Below are 22,684 nucleotides of genomic sequence, written 5' to 3' on the forward strand. Positions count from 1 at the left end.
ATAAGAGCTCGTCAAGGAGTCACTAATCTGTAGCAAAGCTTTGCTATCAGGTGGGTTTACTTTCATATATATATCAAATGAGTTTAATGTTACATTTGAGCAAGTTATTTCGTACAAAATCTTTGAACTGAAAATTATTTCAACTGTTGTCTTGCCATAAATGTTTCAGTGTTGGTATGATATCTATCTGATGTGGCTTTGCCAGTTATTATGCAATCGAATTCGGGTCCTGAGCAGTTGATAGCTATCCTGCTAGGGCTAGTGTACACGTGTGACCGTGAGTCATCGAGCGGGTTGGCCGGTCAGGTGTCCGTGAGAGGTGGCCACCTCTCCGGCACAAAGTTCCAGATATGATAGATTACAAGAGAACTTAGTCTGCAGACGAACTTTAGGAATCACAAATGAATTTAGTAAGCTTGGGCCTTTTTAGCGAAAAACCCCATTGCTGTACTGTTTATGATGGCATGACAATTTAAATCTTTACGAAGTATGTTATATTTCATAGTAGGCATATGTGCCCACTGAGTACCTTTGTACTCAGCCCTGCATGTGTTTCTAAATGTGCAGGTTGAGCAATAGATGATGGTGATGAAGTGACGGTCAGAATCCTCTTTTATCGCAATATTATATGTTATGAAAAAAACTCTTGGGTACATGTCCTCATACATGTAATCAGACCCTTATTCCGCTGCGTACTCAAAGAAGTCTTATGTTATTTTGGCTAAGTCGGAGATATCCGAACTTACTAGTTCAATTGAATCATTGCAACTAAACCTCCGTTATATATATTAGATGTTTCCTTCGTTATCAATGAAAAGTACGATCCTTCTCTATTTATTCACTCCCCTCTTCTATCCCCGCTTCTTGTCTCCCTCCCTTGGTCATGGTTTCCCCGGTTTAATTATCCTTAATTAAGGTCGGTCGTGACAAAAACATTAATCAGAGCCTGGACAAAGAGTCATTGTCTTCAGGTTGAGATCAAAAGAAGTTCTTTTTCATTAAAAGTAAGACTGATAAGTCATCAGTCGAGGTACAGAGCAAGACTTACATTGGAGTAAAAAGAAAAATAAAAAAACATCATGGAAAACCCATGGACTCCAGCAGTCTGCATCGCTGCACCTTGAACTTCTTGATCTTCATCTTCTGTCTTCGTGTTCCTAAGCTTGTTCCACTCTCACTTGTTTTCCGTTGATTTGAGGTCCTCCTGGCTAATCTTCCTCATGATCATCGTGATGATCATTTTACTTAATCGACTTTAGTCTTTTGACTTTTTTCCCTTTTTGGCAACATCAAAAATGTAGAATTGACTGAAGGATGAAGCTAAGACCTTATACGGAAATAGAATCGCAGAAGGTCCAGAGAATGATGCCTCGGGTAAGATAGAGGTGGAGAACGCGGAGGTTTAGAGAAAGAAAGAAGTGAAAGAGGAGGGAGAAAATGAGAATGGGGAGACGAAGAAAGGGGCAGGGGTTGATTTGCATGGCTCTCCAGAATGGGAAGAGAAGAGAGCGATTATCATGCAAACCAAAGGAGGTTGAGGAGAGGATTTTTGAGGAAGAGAAAGAGGCATATGAGGAGAGGTGTGTGGGTAAGGAAAATCGAATCAGTGACTATCGTGAGGATAAACACTGTCGATGTTGCGCCGGTTGACAACGAGCTCCTGCTCATTGCTGTTGCACCACACGAAAGCTTCACAAGAAGGTGAGAAGCTCGCCTGAGAAACATGTGAAGTCCGTGTTCTTGAGACAGGTACTTCAAACCGTATGGTCCGGGCATGAGGATGGAAGATGCTCGCGTCGATGGATACACGTGAGAATAGGGCAAGCTTTGACGTCGGAGAGACGGTGAGATCCAGTGGAAGGGTCCGGTGAAGACCAAGTATGTGAGCGTCATTCTTCCACTCCATGACTTTGCAGTCATTGAATTCTCCTGTTGTCGGAACAAATTTTTCTGTAACTTTGGAAAGATTGGAAATTTTTCTCACAGTGAAGGCTGTGGAGAGTTGTTAGTTAATGCAGAAAATATGTGAAGACATCATGGTATAAATACACAAATTTTACCAAGTAAGAAGATGAAAAGTTTTTCGAAAACTGTGCCTAAAATATTTTTGAAATAAAAGTTCACGTCCGCCGTCACTGTAGGGGACGAAAGCTTCAAAAAGGTGAGAGATATCATTGTATTATGTCATGTCAATGAGATTCTCAAGAAATTTGATCACAGAGGCAAAATGTTGGAAAGATTTTTAGAGAAGATCAGGACAAGTTCAATCAAATACGAATTTTCCTTTTTTTAAAAAAAGTACTTGTCATTCTCGGATATTCCATTTTCCAACAATCAGTTAAAGTTTTTGAAAGAAACTTATCAGTTAGAGAAAGATTTTGAATTTAAAACACAAAGCTCTTAACTGAAGTAACTGATTTTAAATAGTAAGCTTAAAAATACTTACTGATCGACTGATCATTGTAGTCAGTCGATGCCACTTGATCCTGGTTGACTTATCAGGATGAGTTTCCTTCAGATGAGCGCTTGTCTTCATTGCTTTCCACGTCAGCGGTCGTAGAACAGCAGTTGGTTGACCACCAGTCAGCATAACTGTTTGAGAAAATCTTCAAACACAGCATCACTCTTCTGGGTTGATGAGGCCGATCCTTCCACACAGATCGTTGAACCTTTCTTCTGGAAGAGCCTTGGTCAGCAAGTCCGCTCTCTGAACAGCAGTTGGAATCCATTCTACAGAGATATCCTTCTTTTCGACGTGATCACGAATAAAGTGATGTCGAATGGCGATATGCTTGACTCTGGTGTGATGAACTGGATTCTGGGAGATTGCAATAGCACTGGAGCTGTCGCAATAGATTGGGACTTCCTTTTCGTCTATCCCATAGTCCTTCAACTGTTGGACTAACCATAGGAGTTGTGAACAGCAGCTTCCAGCAGCAACATATTCAGCTTCAGTTATGGAGGTGGCGACTGAAGTCTGCTTCTTTGAAAACCATGAGATGAGCTTGTTGCCTAGGAATTGACAGGTTCCAGAGGTTGATTTGCGATCAATTTTGCATCCTGCAAAATTCGAGTCTGAGTATCCGGTGAGCTTGAAGTCGTCGTCATCTGGGTACCACAATCCTAAATTGGGTGTGCCTTTGAGATATCGTAAAATTCTCTTTGCTGCATCCATATGAGCTTCCTTTAGATCTGACTGATATCTCGCACAAACTCTGACTGCATATGCGATATCTGGTCTGCTCGCAGTCAAATACAACAATGATCCAATGATTTCTCTGTACTTGGTTGAAGATACATATTTCTCTTCTGATCCTGGATCAACTTTCCAGTTTGTATTCATTGGGATCTTGACTGATTTCATGTGCTGAATACCGAACTTGGCTATCAGTTCCTTGGCATACTTGGACTGATTGATCAGTATTCCTTCGCTGGTCTGCTTGACTTGCAATCCTAGAAAGAAATTCATTTCTCCCATCATGGACATCTGGAATTTGTTAGTCATGATATCAATGAACTTCTTGCACATGCGTTCGGATTTGGATCTGAAAATTATGTCATCGACATAAATCTGAACAAGTAGAAGATCTTCTCATTCTTTGAGGGTGAACAACGTTCTATCCACAGATCCTTTCTTGAAACCTTGTTCAACAAGATACTTAGAGAGAGTATCATACCATGCTCTTGGAGCTTGCTTCAATCCATAGAGCGCTTTCTTCAGCTTGTACACCTTTTCTGGTCCTGCAACCTCAAAGCCTGGAGGTTGTTCCACGTAGACTTCATCGGTGAGCACTCCATTGAGAAATGCACACTTCACATCCATTTGGTGTACGTTGAATCCTTTGTGAGCTGCGAAGGCTAAGAAGAGTCTGACTGCTTCCAATCTGGCAACTGGGGCAAACGTCTCATCGTAGTCGATACCTTCTTCTTGACTGTAACCTTTTGCTACAAGCCTTGCTTTGTTTCTCACAACATTTCCTTCTTCGTCTTTCTTGTTTTTGAAGATCCATTTCAAACCAATCACCTTTGCATCGTCTGGTCGATCCACAAGCTCCAAACTAAATTCCGATTGAATTCATTGAGTTCTTCTTGCATTGCGATGACCCATTGAGTGGACTTTAGAGCTTCTTCGACATCCTTGGGCTCTGTAGATGATAAGAAACAGCTAAAATTCTTATCTTCGTTGATGCAGTTCTGGTTTATATCAAAGACGAGGTTGCACATTGATCTTCGAGTCTTGACACCGTCTGATGATGTTCTTCTTTGAATGGAGTTCAAACCATCTTCGATACTTCTTGATATCTTCTGGTGATGGTGGGGCTTCTTCAGTCAGAATGGTTCTGAAGTGTTGAGCACCTTCTGGAGCAGGGGAGAGTTGAGCTGGAGCTGCTTCAGCATGATCAACTCGTTCTTCAGCAATTGGAGTTCCCCCTTCACTGATGACATCTGCATTGGCTCCAATCTGAGCTTCAGACCTTTGGCTGATCTTCTGATACTGAAGCTTTTTAGTATCTTCATCTTTTTCAGGTCCCCACACCAAGACAGTAGAAGGCTCGGTGTTGTCGATTTCAGTCTTGGAAACTTCAGTGTTCTCAACACTTCTTTCAGTTTCCTGTTTCTTGAAATCATCTGTAGACTCATCAAAGACAACATGTGGTGTTTATTCAACACAAAGAGTTTGAGAGTCAAACACTCGATAGGCTTTGCTGGATCATTCTGTTCTAGAGTATCCAAGAAAAATTCCTGGATCAGCCTTGCTATCAAATGTGTTTAACCTCTTCTTATCATTGTTGTGGATGAAACACCTAGAACCGAAAGCATGAAAATATGCAATTGAAGGCTTCCTGTTCTTCCATAGCTCGTATGGAGTTTTTCCATGTCTTTGAGTGAGGAAGGAGCGATTTTACGTGTAGCATGCGTTGTTGACTGCTTCGGCCCAAAACTTTAATGGGAGTTTTGATTCGGCTAGCATCGTCCTTGCTGCTTCCTTCAAAGACCTGTTTCTTCTTTCTGCAACTCCGTTCTGTTGATGATCCTTGCTGCAGAAGTTTGATGACTGATTCCTTGTTCCTCACAATACTCACGAATGACAGTATTGAGGAATTCAGTCCCACGATCTGATCTGATGTTGATGATGTTGACTTTTTTTTCAACGCTCAGTCTTCTCAGTAGCTTTGGCAATTCCAGCAGTGTCTCTCTCTTATTCCAGAGAAAGATAACCCAAGTATATCGTGAATAATCATCCACAATAACTAAGGTGTACTTCCTACCGTTGTAGCTTTTTGGAGAGATTGGGCTAAACAGATCCATGTGAAGTAGTTGAAGAATCCTTGCAGAGGAGTGTCCTGACTTTGACTTGAATGACGTCCTTGTCTGCTTTCCTCTTTGACATGCTTCACATTCTTGCTTCTTCTGGAATACAATAGAAGGCAAACCTTCTACCAGTTGATGTTTAGCAAGCTTGTTGATCGTCTTGAAGTTGAGGTGGTTGAGTCTCCTGTGCCACAGCCAGTTGAGCTCCGAGCTGCTTTTGCTGATGAGACACGTTTCTGGAGGGCTGTCTTTCCATGAGACGACGTAGAGACTTCCTTGTCTGAATCCTTTCAGAACCACCTTCCTTTGATTGTTTCTAACAGTAAATTCATCATTTTTTATCTTCACTGTGAAACCGCTGTCACAAAATTGACTCACAGACAACAAATTATGTTTAAGACCAGAAACAAAGCTAACATTACTAATACAAGCGTTACCCATGTCGAGCACACCATAGCCTTTTGTTTCTCCGATTGAGTTGTCTCCGAATGCAACTTTGGATCCAACTTTCTCAACATACTGAGATAGATATTCTTTGTAGCCCGTCATGTGCTTCGAGCAGCCGCTATCCAGATACCATGTTCTGATTGAAGCTTTAACTTCTTCCTTCTTTTTATGTTTCCTATTTTTGACCTGCAAGGAAGAGTTAATTTAGGTACCCAATCAAGGTTTGGGTCCTTCAATGTTAACTCGAGTTCCATTTGGAACCCATATCTGCTTCAGAACTGGTCTTGATGATCTCTTGCGCTTTGCTGGTCGTCTGACTAGAGTAATTGGTGCTTCAGTTGGCACATGAGTAATCTTCTGTTGAGCTTTCCTTTTGAAGGCCTCACTCTTGTAGGAGTTCTGTCTGATGAGTTGTTGAGGTCTTCTTTGCTTGACGAAGTATCTTCCTTGAGATACTCGAGTCATTTTAGACTGATGTAGACTTGACTGATGTCGTGGGACATGAGTCATCTGATGTCCAGTCGCTTGTCGTCGTGGATATCGCTTGACTCATCTGGACCCATTATTGCTTTGTCTCCATGGATGTTGTTCTTTCTGAAACTGAATTGATTTCAGTTTCTGACTGATGTTGTTGTTCTTCCCCCTGGACCGGTGAGGAAGATTCTTCTTGATTCCTGATGTTCCTTCCCAGATCTTTGACTGAAATCTACTTTCCAGTCTTCTCAGTAGGATGATCTGGTTGGGGGCCTCCTTTGCTCGTCTGTAGCTTTGTGGAGGAGGAACATTAGTCATTGCCATCAGTTTGCGTTTGCGAACTTCATCCATGTCATGATCTCTTGATTCTTCTGATGTGTTGTTTTCAGAAGTATCGTCCTTTGCATTGATCATGACATTCTTTCCTTTATCAGCAGCAACAACCTTTCCCTCCAATGATTTCAACGAGGCCTTTTGATTGAAAGTTGCTCATCATGGGAGACTTCATCATGCAGTCCTTGACTGTTTCTTCCAGTTTGTGATTGAGCCTCTTGATTTCATGAGATGCTCTGTCACATTCTGAGTTGGAGATTCTGAGCTTTTCTTCTAGTCGACTGTTCGCCATGATCAACTGATCAAGACAAGTTTCATCCGGAAAGTAGATGATTGTCTGATTCTTGGCTCATTCATCTTTGATCTCCTTTTCCATTTTCTGATTCTGCTTGAGGAGATCTTCAAACAATTTCCTCAACTGACAGTGATCAGTCATGAACTGATCGAACTCGTCAGTTTCATCGGCAGAGCTTTTTCCAGATTCTGAGTGGTCTCCTGAAAACATCAGGAAGTTATCAGTATAAGGAGTCTTTGAATGAGAGATTACCTCTGAGCCATTCATTCCATTGTCGTAGCTGTTGTCGGCCACGCTTTCAGTTTCATTGGCCATCAGGGCTTGGCTCTCATCATCTGAGCTGGTAGAGTTGAAGTCGGATGATTATGATGTGTCTTCGGAAGATTCAGCATCGTCAGCAACCATCGCTTTCTTCTTCGCATAACTGCGATCCTTCTTGGCTTTCAGCTCTTTGCGCTCAGATTGAGTCAGTTCAGGGCATTCATTCGAAAGTGCCATTTCTTTCTGCCTCCAAAGCATTCCATATCTTTGATGTCGTAGGCGGCTGACTTTCTTTCTCCGCTTCGATCAGTGGAATGTCTGGAGTTGTTTTCTCTTTCCTTTCCTTTGTAGTGCTGCTTGTGGAACCTTCTGTACTTGCGGAATTTGGACTCCATCTTGTTGAATCTTTCAGTCAACAAAGCGTATTGACTGAAGAAGTCCTCGGGCGTGAGTTCCGCTGGTTCCTTCGTTTGCTTCTTGCTTTCTCTCACTGAAGCTTTCAGTGCTGCTCCTCTTGAGGTTGATGGACCATCTTCGTCTGATCCTCCAGCCTTCTTGATTCCAAGATTTCTCTGGATGTCGAACTCATTTGCCAAGAGATCAGAGAAAAGCTTGTTTGTCGGGAGCTGACTAAATCCGGGCTTATTCTGATGAGCGACTGAGTAGATCTGCCATTCTCCTTGTGGCAGTGCTCGAAGAATCTTCAAGTTGATTTCTCGTTGAGTGTACTTGTCCTTCGAGATGGATTGAACTTCATTCAGGATTTGATTGAATTTGAGTTCCATCTCGTCGACAGATTCATTCTTGAGCATGAGGAAGGAGTCGAACTTCTGGCAAGCTATGGATAGCTTATTCTTCTTGATTTCCTCGGATCCTACGCACATTCTTTCAAGAATGCCCCATATCTCCTTTGCAGTTCCACACTTGATGATCTTGGTGACATGCTTGTTAGGAACGGTGCCGGAGATGTTGCTTTTGGCGAGGTTGTCTAGCTTATCTTGCTTCCTTTCTTCTGTGGTGAAGTCTGCATTTTTCTTGTTCTGGACCTCATCGTATGGATCCTGATTTGGATCTACGGGAACTCTTTTGACGATTTCGGTGATGGTGATTGGTCCGTTGGTGATGACTTCCCACATTCGGCAATGTTGGGCGGTGAGGAAGCTTTCAAGCCGAAACTTCCATATGTCGTATTTTTCAATACTAAACATAGGTAGAGAGGATAATCTGTTGTGATTAGTCTCCATCAAAAAAGAGAGAATAGATAACAATAGATAGAGCAAATAGCAAGCACCTTTTTGAAAGAGAAAACTTTTTCGAGACCTTTGAGAAAAAGGATCTAGTTCAATTAGAACCTAATCAGAAACAGAATGTTCTTGCGAACAACCTGCTCTGATACCAATTGTTAGGTCCGGAGGGTCTCGAATAGGTGTATGGGGGGGGAGGAATACACCTATGGGCTATTTTTCTCCTCTAAAACAAAGGGATCTCAAGATAGAGATCAAAACAAAATTTTACAAGCAAACTAAGACACCTGTTAACAGAAAGGAGTTTTGACGAAACATGGTTAACGACTGATACTAAAAAACTCTTCAGTAAGGAGTTATCAGTTAAGTTTCTGGAACTTAACTGATGCACGTAAAGGCTTCAGTCGAGTTTGCTAAAACAGAGATGATATCACTCTTCCTGACTATCAGAGGATAGATCAGTCAGACTAATATCATACGCAGCGAAAATAACTTTGTTTCGTAATAGCCTCGGTTGAGCACGTTGTTAGTCTTAGGTTTCTCTTTGCAGTTAATCAGAATTCAGCTTATCAAATGAAAGAACACAAGTAAGAATGTAAAACTGAAAGCTGTAAATAACACAGAGACTTTTATGTGGTTCGGAAAACACTTTCTACATCCACGGTCGGTTGATCAGACCAACAATCCACTCCGTAAGTGCTTAACTGGTGCACTGCAAACCGAACCGTGTGCTTACCGGGTGCACACAACCGTACCACTGAAGCTTCCACTCTTCAGTACCAACACTTCACTCGCGTTGGATTTCTCACTCCTAGCACGACCTTGTACTAGGATCTCACGGAGTCAGAGTACCTTCCTGAACTCCTTTATCACTCAAACACTCGATTCTATCTCTCGAAATGAAGTTTGAAAACTTGCCAACTATACTTCAAAGAACAAGTTCTTTGGAGCAAGTTTGACCTAGGCTTCTGGGTAAACAAGGGTTTGCCGAAGGTCTAAGAGAATGTGTGTAATCAACAGTGACTGATTTTTGGCTTTGGAATTCTCTTCTTCGATTCAAGCTTTGGGGAGGTTAAGCTTTTGGCTGAGAAACTATTTTGGCAGAGTTTCAGCTTATGTCATTGAATCGATGAAGATTGAAGTGATCCTCGAGCGTTATTTATAGGAGAGGTCTTGAATAGATCCGTTGGCGGAGAACGTCTTCAAGATTTTTTCCGTTGGAGAGCTTTTCGAATTTGGGTGGAGGCTTCAATCTTCGAGGTTCCTTGTTTGGTGGGAACGGCTATGTTGAAGAGCAGGAGATGTGACGTCTCTGATAAAGTAGCCACCAAATAGGAATGACCTCTGCAGAGAGGGATGATCCTGAGATCTCTGCATTTAATGCGGCTGTACTTTTGGAGTACGTGGCTTCCTTTGAACTTTGGAAGTTTTCAGTCCGAGGAAGAATGTTTATTTGATACTTGACTTTAGTATCAGTCCGCTGAGTCCATGCGGCACGCATTAAGTAATAAGTTCCGAACTGATTCTTCAACTGATACTTCAGTTGGTATCTTCAGTCTTCAGTCCTTCGTCCTTCAGTCTTCAGAACCGCAAGCTAAACTAGAAACAAAGTCTAACACTTGAGTTCAAACAGTTCTAGTCTATTACAATTAAGACCTATGGATTTTGGTATCATCAAAACAAGGATTAGGATATTCCATAAAGTTCCCAACATATACTTCAAAATATTGTTGTTCAATTGATGTTTATATTCATGATTGAGTTTCTGGGTATATGCATTGTTGAATCTGTACTGATTTTTGATGTTATACTTGTTTCTGAATTATGCTTTAGCTTTTTCGAATCTATTGTTGAATTTCTGGTGATCTTTATTGTTTTATAATCATACATTTTTTTTTCTAACAGAACTATGTATATTTCAACGTGCAACTATATTTATAATCATACTTTTCACCGTACATGTTTTATGACTTTAACATGCAACTTGTTTAACAGTACCCTACATATTGTGATACTGAATCATGCATGTGTTTATAAGTATAATATGCACCGTGTTTAATGGTATCCTGCATGTTTTTATACTAAACCATGCATTTTTTTGCAGATGAATCATCTTAGAGTAGTATCAATCCAGAAGTGGAGTATATACCTCAGTGTGAAGATGATATGAAACCTCGTGTTGGAATGATATTTCCAACATTAGCTGATGGTTAAAAGTTTTATTTCGATTATGCGATTCGTTGTGGGTTTCAGGGGCGGCTTGGTCCCATTAAATGGTCCAAGAGTGGTGTTATTACACATAGGATTGTGCTTTGTAGTCGGGATGGCTATAAATAAGATACTGATCATAAGAATAAGATATTAAGGATGGTTACTAGATGATGTGTGTATTTTAGTTGCTTAGTTTAGTGTGTGTTTTGCTATGGTTTTATATGGGTTTTACATGATTTGTGATGTTTTGGCACGGGAATTAGATGGATTGGAGATGGATGCTCGTGAATGGAGGAAGTCGGAGAAAGTTAAAGATTTGATGAAGATTAGAGTTGATTGTGGAGGAGTTTAGAGATTGGCCTTGGAGTTAATTATTTTACATTTAATTAAGCCCAAAACTCTTATTTTAATTATTTTGGGAGCTTATATTTTTGTTAAGGACCGATTAAGCCCATTATATAGTGTAGGGCGGCTAGGGATGGCAATGGATCTTGGACCCGGTCCAGATCCGTTTTTACGGATCTGGATCTCATTTTTTTGGACCCGCGGATCTGGATCTGGATCTGGATCTCAATTTTAAAAATGGATCTGGATCTGGATCTTGAAATTTGAGATCCGGATCCGACCCAGATCCGACCCGTGGATCCGTTTTATTTAATATATGTTATTTTATTTTTTATATTTATTTTATTAATAGTATTAAATATATTAAAATTAAAAATATTACACAAATTAAAAATAATATACAAACCCTAGTTTCTAAATTCATTCTCCAACATCTGACTCCCCTTCTTGTTCCCTCTCTCCCTCTCCACTCTCTAATCTCGCTCGCCGCCCTCAGCCCATCCTCCCCTTCAGTTCGCCCGCTGCCGCCTCTCCAGTTCGCCGGCGAAGGCGGGGACAACAGTATAGCCCGAACCTTGCTCATCTCCAGTTCTCCAGTTCGCCTGCCCGCCGCCCTCAGCCCATCTCCCTCCCTCCAGTTGGGCGCTCTCGATCCAGTTCGCCGGTGAAGGCGGGGACAACAGCACACGTCCATCCTCCTCTCCACTTCGCGCGCCCGCCCCCTCTCTCTTTTACAGCCTCGCAAGACTCCGCGTGCTGCCCATCTCCATCTTCGATCGTCGCTTGCCATTTCCACCGTTCGCCGCCAGACTCCACCACCGCCGCCGCCGGATCTGGATCTCGATTTTGGACTAATTTGATTGTGATTGATTCTTTCTTTATTTTTTAAACAATTTTTCCCCCATATTTTCAACGTTTTCCTCTCTCTATATATACAGAGACTTCTCTCCCTGCATTTTACAGAAGTTGAAATACTCAAAGATTTGATTTCATTTTGTGGGATAGTTGTTATATCGGTGAGTAGTCGTCCATCTCCATAATTTGTGAGATTTCTTGAATTTTGTACTGAGTTCGTGGGCTGCTTTTGATTCTTGATTTTGTTTTGCATCTTAATTTCTTGATTTGGTCAGCCATTGATAGATTCGATTTGGAATTTTGGACTGATTCTGTTAGCTTCTATAAGTTGGACTGATTATTGATTTGAAGCTTATTGTTAGTCTATAAGTTGTTAGATGTTGTAAATTTTTTGATTTTTTCATGATAAACATTATCATGCTGTTGATTTTGTGATTTTTTTTAATTTAATTTAAAAATAGTAGATCCATGGATCTGGACCCGCGGACCCGCGGATCTTACGGATCTGGATCTGGATCCAAAATTTTCAGATCCACGGATCTGGATCCGGATCTGGATCTGGTATATGAAAACGGATCTGGATCTGGTATTGGCCAGACCCGGTCCAGATCCGGCCCGTTGCCATCCCTAAGGGGGGCTGCATTAAGAGATTTGGAGGAATTTGATTACCTTAGGTATATATATGGCAGCCGCCACTTTTAATATAAGGAATAGACTAGGTTGACTTGGGAATCACTTTTAATTTCCTAGGCAGTAGACGTGTTATTGCTTAAGTTTTAGAAGATTTTACTTTTCATAACTTTTGATTGCTTAATTTTCTAGCACCTGCGTATTACTACTTAGTTGATTAGGTGTTAATTTTTGTTTTAGCTTTTGGGATTGAAGTTGGTGGCTATTTGAATATTTTGCAGCAGATAGTTTATTTGTTATTTTTAATTCAAGTGGTGATATTATTTTATTCGCAATTCAATTTATATTCTTGTTCTATGTTTGCTTTTATTTATTTGATTGTTTATAGTTTGATTATGAGTAGCTAAACTTTTAATTCGGCGAGAATAATGAAATACTAATTTATTAATCTGTGAGACCTAATTGAGCATATAATTGGTTTCTATTGATTCCGATTAATTCCTTGTGTTTAAAGATAATTCTGATTTTATTTAAGCCTGATCAACTTAGATTTAATTGGATTACAGTCAATTAGCACCTCCAATCCGTAATTGTTGGAATATGGCTGATTAGTGATAAAACTACCATGTTCGTAGTAGGAATAAATTGGTGGATTAATTATTACTAGCGTATCTAGGATAATTGATCTAAACTGGGTTTCTTCTTCTTAATGCTATTAGAATATTAAATCTAGGTCTGGCATCTCCAGCTAGGTTATATTTTAATAAGGGAAATAGGCAGGATTGGCGTATCCAGCCGTCTATCGACACAGTAAGTAGGAATTAGGGTATGTGAGCGCATATCACACTACAAGAAACTGCGCGACTCCGTCGCTAATCGCCAAAAATCCGTCTCTAATTTCGATCACCGATGGATCAACAACAGCCACCGTGTGTCGCTGTAAAAGTGATCGGTAAAAAAATTATCGACGGAATTTCGCATCCGTCGCTAATTACAGACGGAAATACCGACGGACCGTCCGTAGGTAAGCACACGACGACGCAGGCGTCGTCTGAAATCAGCGACGGAAAATTCCGTCGATTTTAGCGACGGAAATGAATTTCATCGCTATTTATTTTTACGAAAAATAATATATATATATATATATATATTATATCAATCTAGCTTTATTCTCCAAAGTATTTTGGTATTTCTAATGTATTTTGAACTTAATTCCATACGTTAAGACGAACTTCCCAGTGGGTCACCCATCTTAGTTGTGCACTAATTCAAAAGCGCTTAAGCTTGAAGTTTTTTCGAGTGGTCACCAGTACAGAACACGCGTATTATTGATATAACTATCACCTATTAATTCATTTAAACTCTATTTTAATATACAATATCATTTATTCATAACCTTAGAATATGCTGAAGTCATATCTAAGACTTGTGGTGCCGACGAAAGAATGACGGTAAATATACGATCGAATTTAAAATAATAAAAAATATTAATATTATTTTTATTAAATGTGATTTTATTAGAAAAAAGAAAAGAAAAAACCTAAAAGAAACCCTTGAAAGCACAAGAAAAGCAGACTAAGGGCCGAGCCTCATTAAAACCTTTTCACGGAAAACCCAGTGGGAAAAACCGTGAAAAGGGAAAAGAGTACCCGTCTAAAAACGAAAGCAAAAGAGGAGAAAAGCGGAAGGGAAAGTTTCCGGAACTCCGGCCTAACCATCGTCCCCAAACAATCCCGGCTTTTCCCCCCAAAACGACCAAAGAGCAGAGGCAAATGGCCGGAGTAATGCCGTCGCCAAAGTGCCAACCAAGAAAGGCTACACGGCCGGAAAGACGTCGTCGTCGTGAGCCCGAAAAGAACAAAACCAGAGAACGAAAGAAAGCTACATGGCCGGTTATACGCCGTCGCCATGATCTCTCTACAACTACCAACACGGTAAAGCACATCCAGAGTATAGAAACACGGCCGGTGAGACGCCGTCGCCGGTAATACCCTACGAACAAGAACATCCAAAAGAAACAAAAGGCTGCAAGCATCGGCCGGTGTGACTCCGTCGCCGGATACTAAACAGCCCGTAGAAGCACCAGAAAAGTCGGTCCGACTACCCCTCATTCTTCCACCTCCAGATCCGCCAAAAGCTCAGACGTCCACAGCCCCGAGCACTGCCAGAACCGCTGCCCGACCCAGCCACCAGCAGCAGCAAATATTCCAAAGCAATACTATTGTATCCAGGAACCCGAAAACCAGAACACCAAGTGTTCGAAGAAAAACCCCAGTGAATCTTCAACTTATATCGAGGTCGATCCACCCAAAACCCATCAACACAACGCCCCAAAATCGTTCTCCAACATAAGAAAATGAACCCGTCAAGCACATGACATGCGCAACTAAACAGCCATCTGCAAAAAGAACCCACCCAACCGAGAGCACCACAGAGAGCACCAGGTGTTCGAAAAAAGTTCCCAACGGAACAAGAAAACCAAAACCGCAGCATTATAATTTAATACGGACCCTGCTATGCGTGGCCATATCAAGAGCCACGGCATCCTTAATTTCATCAATCGCAAACGGCCACCAGCCCTCCAAACGATTTTGATTTGCCAAAAAAATATTAATATTATAGTTAGTTAAAAAATATATATATTATTATTGAAAATAACAATAAATTTAAAATATTCTCAATAATTTAAAAATAAGAATAAATTAGAATATTAATTAAAAAATAATAAAAATATTTTATAAAAAATTAAAAATAACAAAAAAAATTAATAATATTTACCGACGGAATTACCGACGGATTATTAATTAAAAAAATAAATAAAAAATAAATAAATCATATTTAGCGATAGAATGTTTTCCGTCGCTATTTCCGTCGGTAAATTAAAAAAATAATTTAAAAATAAATTAAAAATAATGAATAATATTTAATGACGGATTATTTTTCGTCGCTAATAATTCCGTCGTTATTCCGTCGGTAATCCATCGGTAAAATTTTGAAAACATCTTCATCGGAATTCCGTCGCTGTTCCGTCGGTGATTACCAACGGATTATTTTTCGTCGGTAATTCCGTCGGTGTCCGATATATTTTTTTGTAGTGCCACGGTATCCTATAACTAGTTGGTTGATAGGGATTAATTAATCTTTGCGTCGATGATCAGAGCTTTGAATTAGTATGGATTTATTCGAGCCGAGTTACCTTTTTATTGATTTATTTCAAGAGTTATTTTATTTGATTTAATTTGCTTTCTTAGTTTTAATTAATTTTCTCTCAATTTAAGGCGTGGTGGCTACACCAAAAATATAGATTTTAGGGAATTGAATGATTTTACCTGCTCTCTGTGGGATCGACCCTGCTTATCATTATACTAATTAGTTTTGATAATTCCGCAGGAATTATTTGGTGGAAAACGACGTCCACCACTAGAGTTGGTTGTAAGGCTCGTGCTATTTTATGTCTTATGGATTGTGGTGGTGGTTATGTTTGTATAGATTTTGTTGAGCCTCATAATCATTTGTTTATGTCAGATAACCATAGGCATTTTATGCGCTATAATAGAAATTTGAATGATGGGCATAAGAAGTTTGTTTTAAATTATTTAAGAGCAAACATAGGTCCAATCAAGTCTTTTCGTTTGTTTAAGGAGTTGGTTGGTGGGTATGATAAGGTTGGGTGTACTATTGTCGACTTCAAGAATTTTGCTCGTAATTTGAGGGCTCATATTGTTGGTGTGCATGCATAGATTTTGTTGAGTAATTTGCACAATAAGCAAGAAATTTGTGCTGATTTTAGGTTTTATTATAGCGCAGATTCATCTGACATATTGTTGGTGTGCATGCATAGGTTTTATAGGTACAATATGATTTTTGTGCCTTTTATCGAGAAGGATAACCATGGAAGGTGTGTGATGTTCGGTGCTGGTTTGATATCGCATGAAGATGAAGAATCCTATTCATGGGTTCTTCAAAAGTTTGTTGAGTGCATAGAGACAAACCTAGGATGATTATTACTGATCAAGATCCAGCTTTGAAGAAGTCAGTTAAAGATGTGTTAGACGGTACGCGCCACAGATTGTGTATGTGGCATATTTTATGTAAGGTAGCTGATAAGGTTCCATTGTCTCTTAGGAATTATCCAAATTTTAAGAAAGATTTTCATTCCTTGGTTTGGTGTGAACATATTGATGTGCTTAGTTTTGAAAAGAAGTAGTAGGATTTTATGGAGCAGTATGGTTTAGTTAGACATAAATGGTTTGATACTATATTTGGTACTCGTAGCTATTGGATTCCTGCATTTTTTAGGGACTTTGAAATGAGTGGCTTGTTTAGGACGACATCTATGTCGGAGAATGAGGATGGTTTCTTCCGGCGATACTTCAATAAAGGTTCGAACCTCGTGGAGTTTTTTATGCACTTTGAATGTGCTTTGGAGGCTCAAAGGAATAAGTTTGATCTCTTAAACAGTGCCGATGAGTCATGTTTTCCGAAGTTGGTGACTGAACTTCCTATTGAAAGGCATGCAACAAGTATTTATACTAAAAACATATTTCTTGAGGTACAAAAGTATATTTTGTTGTCTGTCAATTCTTGCAATATTTTGGATATTAGGAGTGGTGTATATGTTGTTGATGATGGTAATGGTCATAAGTTTAATGTTGGGTATAGTGTTGTTGACTCTAGTTTGTTGTTGTGATTGCATATTTTTTGTGAGGCATGGGATGCTAAGTTGTCATGTTTTATGTGTTTACAAGAATTTGAACATTAAGAGTATTCCGGACAAGTATATTGCAAGCCATTGGAGGAAGTTTGTTGATATTAAGAAAACAGATTCTATTGGTGGAAGTGTTGTTGTTGTCGACAATGATATCATTTCTCGACCGTATGCTAAGGCTAATGGTTGTATTGCTTTGGTTCATGGAGATTCTGTGAGGATGAAGGAATTATTGCAGGCTTTTGAAGTGTTGCATGATTCATTTATAGTTTCTACTGGTAGCAAGTCAAATAGCGAAATGTTTGATGAGTTTTATGGTTGCCCAGTCCCTGAGGAAATTGATATTTGTTCTCCGGATGTTGTGAAGACAAAAGGAAGTGGAAGAAGAATCAAGTCCAGCAAAGAGAAGGCAATTAGCAAGGCTGAGAAGCCAAAGAGGAGATGCAGCAAATGTAAACAAATGCGGCATCATGATGCGCGAAACTGTGATGAAGAACCTGCATTAGATTAGAAGCATTTTTATATATTTTTCGTACTTAGTCGTATATAACATTTAGAATATTGAGTCATGCAGATTTCTTATGTTACATATGCATTGTTGGATATTATATATTGCAGATTACTTTTATATGATATGCAGTGTCCTTTTCTAATTGATGTTGATTTCTTTTTTACCTTATACAACGCTCATCGTTTATTGATGCATGCTTTTTAGATAAATTATGCATTGTTCTTAATAATCATATGCAGGTTTTGTTTCCAATACTTCTATTGTTGTATTTTTATTATGGGTGATTGACTTCTTGACATTAATCATGTTTCAGTGCTAAAATCTGCATTGTTCGTGTTCAATACTTGCATTTTTATTTTTTTGAAGAAGTTATAAAATTGCTATTGACGAAAATATATTGCACAAAGCTTACTATATGCATTTGACCATATCATACTTACCATTGATACCATTCAAACATTGTTCAGACAAAAAAACACATAAAAACCATCCCATCATTGTTTGTTTTCATGCATGCACCAGCATAAAATAAAATAAAAAGCTAGAAATTGTTTTGTTTCCATCCATCCATAAACACATCAAATTTTCAGAATATATGCCAGGTTGAGTGGCCCATCTGTGTATCCCCTTCTGTAGTGGAGTTCTGACTCTGTGATGTTTTCATCTTTGAGTTCGTTGCACTCTGCTTTCAGAATGTCTGCACAGTACTTCATTCGCATTCTTCTCAGCTGCTTCTTGACATTTTTCTCTTGGTAAAATGACCCTTGATACCAGATCGGACCAGCGCCTAGCCCTAGTCTCTTAGTCAGCTGGCGAAACATATTTAAGCAGTGGATGCTTTGTATAGGCCCAGACCTGAAACAATCGTACCAGAGCAGGAGAATACAGATGAAAAAGTGATATATACAGAAAAGCGAGAGGTGCACCTGCAAGTACTTGATGCAACTGAATCATAGGTAGTCATTTTCCCCTTTATACAGGGACCGTTTTTTCAAGTAACATATTGTCGGCTGACGTGGAAGATGTTGTTGAGTATGAAAGACCATCTTACCTTTACCCATAATGAAAAAGAAAGATAAGAGGTCGGAAATACCCCTCCGTATCCGGAGGGCAAAGTTACTGAAATACCCTTCGGGTCATGCACTCTATATATAGTAGGAAAACCTGTCTTTGAAAAGGAGAAGTTCAAATTTTTACCTAAATTCACTTGAAAACAAAAAGAATGACCGGTTATAGTTTGAAATACTCGACCATTGAGGAAGAAAAAGAAGAACCTAACAGTTGAGATCGTGAAGAGGAAGAGCACCACCGTAACAACCTTCATTTTTGTCTCATTTCATTTTCTCGAAACTAGGTAAGGTGAAAAATACATTATAAATTAGTGTTGGTAAAAACCACCTTCACAACATACTATATTAAATTTTGAAACAATAGGGCCGAATGGCCCTATTCAACATACAACATCAAATTTTGTCCACCATTTGAAAAAACATAAATTTTGGTCATTTTTTGTATGTCATGACTATTCCACCCTTCTCTCTCTCTCCTCTCTCTTTCTCATCTCCCTCTCTCTCTCCAGCGGCTCCTCTCTCTTTCTCATCTCCCTCTCTCTCTCTCTCTCCAGCGGCTGCGCGGCAGCAGCGCCGAGCTTGGAGAATTCGTCGGAGCTCTCGCGGCGGTGGTGGAGGAGATCCTCCCTCTCTCTCTCTCCAGCGGCTGCCGCTCTCTCCTCTCTCTTTCTCATCTCTATTTCTCTCTCTTTCTCATCTCCCTTTCTGTCTCTCCAGCGCGCGGCGGTGGCAGATCTGGTCTGATGAGGCGGCGGCGGTGGATCTGATCTGATCGTTGCGCCGCCTCCTCCATCGGCAGATCTGATCTCCGCCTCCTTCGATTTCAGCCATGGCAGATCTGATCTGATCTGTGTGCTTGTAACAACCCGCTCTTTTATTATATTTTTAAATCCAGTAATATGATATTATTATTTCATCTTTTAGTAAATCAAGCCCAGTAATTATTTATGATTTAAATTCAGCTTATGACCTTGGATTATATTCAATTAAGCAGGATTATTATTTTATTACCAAGTCAGTAGCTTCGCGTAAATAAAACCGCGATGAGAATTATTGAGTAAGCCAATAATTATTTATTTCAGATTCATAACTGACTTAGTTAAGTCACGTTATTTATTAATCACAATAGAATTATTTTTCTATTTTTATTATTATTTCTTGAGTCGTGAATTTATTCCGGTTTATGAAGAATTAAATCTACGGATTTAATTTAGAATTTATTCTAGCTAAGAAAGGAAGCAGATATCGAGTAGTTTTATAAACACGCGATATTAACAAAACCCGGTAGTTGGTTTTTATTTAAAAAAAAAAAGATGCAATACAATATTACAGATATAGAAATTCCAAGACAAGAATTATTGCTTCTGTTTATACTTCACTTTACAAACCCCTATTTTTCTATCTATCTACCAACATTAAAAAAAAAATGGAATAGTGTATATGTGTGAAGAAAATCTGCAGATATCCTTTAAGCATGCTCAAGCATGCTCAGCCATCTATTGAAATATTCTTCTTTGACTCCAACTCCAGCAGCATATCTGCAAAATTTTCACACCCGAACACCTTCACTGGTTTCAGTTTGCAGCAAGCTAAATCTCAAGCATTCAACAGACAAATCTAATTTGTCAGCAGCAAATCTAATCTCATTAATTCTTCAACCAAAATCTCAAGTATTCAACAGACAAATCTAATTTGTCAGCAGCAAATATAATCTCATTGAATTCTTCAACCACGCCTAAACTTAGCCGCACTATTCACCATATTTTTCACACTAGCAGCTTCAGTATTTACTCCCTATAAAAGGCATCCTCACTTACCTAAAATCCTTAGCAGCTGCAAAGAATTTTAGACGAAACAAGATCACCATATATAACTCAGCAACAACAACCAACAAACAAAACTTTCAAGGTATTCACTATCTCATTTGCACGCTTCGGTTTAATTAGGAATACAGAATGGTAGAGAACCTACATATGCATAAATGGACATAGCAAATATAGCAAACCATTCATTTCTGTGATACATAATGAGCTATGATATGTTGTATAAATAAGAATACAGAAAACCAAGTTTTCATTCCAAAATCAAGTCTTTATACAAAGTTGAATTTTCTGTAAATTATTCAAATTTACGAACCTATCGTGAGTGATAAAACGAGAGAGAAAGGATGGTGGATTGTCGGAGCTCTGCGACTCACGGCGACGGCGACTCCAGGAGAGGCGGCTGCCGGATTCTTGCTGCCAACGGCAGCGGCTGACGGCGGCGCTCCTCCAGCGAGCTGCTGGCCGTCGATCGCAGGCCAGCCAGCGGCGACTCCCGGCGAAGCAGCAGCGGACTCCAGCGGCTCACTCCAGCGGCTCCCAGTCGACGGTTTCAGGCGAGAAGCTCGCCTTGGTGCTCCACGAGCAGTCAGCGGCAGCAGCTCCACGCGGCGGCCTCGCTGGCGACCGGAACGGCCAGGACGCAGGGAGGAGATGGCCGGATTTCGGAGCTCTGCAACTCCAGGCCGCGATTCCGGGAACAGCAGCAGTCGACGGCGAGTTCCTCGGCGACGGCTGGAACGTCCAGAGGGCGGAGCGACGATGACTCCCGGTCGACGATGTTCGCTGGAACCGTCCGCGGTGGAGCTCGTGAGGAGGCGGCCGGAGGAGAATCGAGCGAGAGAGAGAGATGATGAACAGTGTTCTTTCTTGATTGAGAGAGAGAGAGCCGAGCGGCTGATAATTGAGAGAGAGAGAGAGTGTTTCTTCCTTAATAATTGAGAGAGAGGGAGTGTATGCTTTAAAAAAAAAAAAGGGAAGAATCGATGATGATGGTGATTAAAGAAAATGGTGGGTTATGCTTTTAAAGAAAATGGGGAACCGATGATAGTGAAAAAAAAGAGAGAGAGAACGTGTCCTGCTTGGAGAGAAAGGGATAACCGAGAATTAATGGGAGAATGGGCTTTGATTATTTTCAGTATGGACTTTTCTTTTAATTTATTTTGGGCCTAGTTTATTTTATTGGGCCGGAGATTAATTCAATTGGGCTTTGCTTATTTTATTTCCATTGGGCTAATATATATATTGTTTGGACTCTATTATTTTTATAAATGGGCTCTTATTATTTATTTTGATTGGGCTTCTATTAATTGTTAATAATGAATTTATTATTTTTATTAATTGAACTCCTACGATTTAATTGATTAAGTCCAATGAAATTTATTTATTTAACCCAATAAGAGTTATTATTTTAGGCTTCTTTATTAACCCTAATTATTTTTAATTAGTGATTAATATTAAAATTTACTAATTTTTTTAAGGGTGATGATGGGCTCACTTATTGGGCTTCATGATTTTTATCTTGGGCCTCATTTGTTGGGCTCTAGAAATTAATTGATGTTGGGCTTAATATTATTAATGCACTGGGCTTCGAATTTATTCATTTGGGCTCGAATTAAATTCCTATCGGGCCATCATAATTATTCTATTAAGTTTAATTAGAGAAGATTTTAAGACTTACTAATTATTAATTAGTAAGTGAATTAGATTATTTTTAAAATGAGTAGATTATTAAAGATTAATAATCCGACCTCATAAGACGAGCTTTAATTCCTTAAATAGGATTAGCATCTCATAATTTAATTAAAGGAATATGAGTCATGCATAATCATTTCACGCATCCTCATTTATTGAGATTTTTCGAGAATTAGAATCTTATTTTATTTTCTCGGATTAAAGGTCAAGCACCAGAGTTAGAGCTAAACCGTGAGTCTGCTATTCAGGTAGGCTTTCTATGTATAAACTAAAATTATATATTAGAATTGTTAAGACTTTATGCTTATGAATTTAAATGATATTGTCAATGCCTAAATGCTTTATGTTTTATTATTAATTGCCTATCTGATGTTAATCGAATTCGGATTCTGGATGGGACCGCAAATCCCTTCGGAATTAGTGTACACCTTGTGATCGTGAGTCATCTAGCGGGTTGGCCGATCATAGTGTC

The 22,684-nt window shown here is 39.5% G+C and overlaps 1 protein-coding gene across 1 annotated transcript; it reads left to right on the forward strand.

The window, feature by feature from the left end:
- The first annotated feature begins 1,443 nt into the window (after positions 1 to 1,443).
- On the forward strand, positions 1,444 to 17,627 carry LOC131022908 (uncharacterized). Its single transcript, XM_057952450.1, has 5 exons — positions 1,444 to 1,580; positions 16,250 to 16,375; positions 16,708 to 16,920; positions 17,014 to 17,071; positions 17,157 to 17,627. The coding sequence occupies exons 1-5, from the start codon at positions 1,444 to 1,446 to the stop codon at positions 17,625 to 17,627; spliced, it is 1,005 nt and encodes a 334-aa protein (XP_057808433.1).
- The last annotated feature ends 5,057 nt before the right edge of the window (positions 17,628 to 22,684 follow it).

This window comes from Salvia miltiorrhiza, chromosome 4, assembly GCF_028751815.1.
Source record: "Salvia miltiorrhiza cultivar Shanhuang (shh) chromosome 4, IMPLAD_Smil_shh, whole genome shotgun sequence".
In the NCBI taxonomy this organism is placed as follows: Eukaryota; Viridiplantae; Streptophyta; class Magnoliopsida; order Lamiales; family Lamiaceae; genus Salvia; species Salvia miltiorrhiza.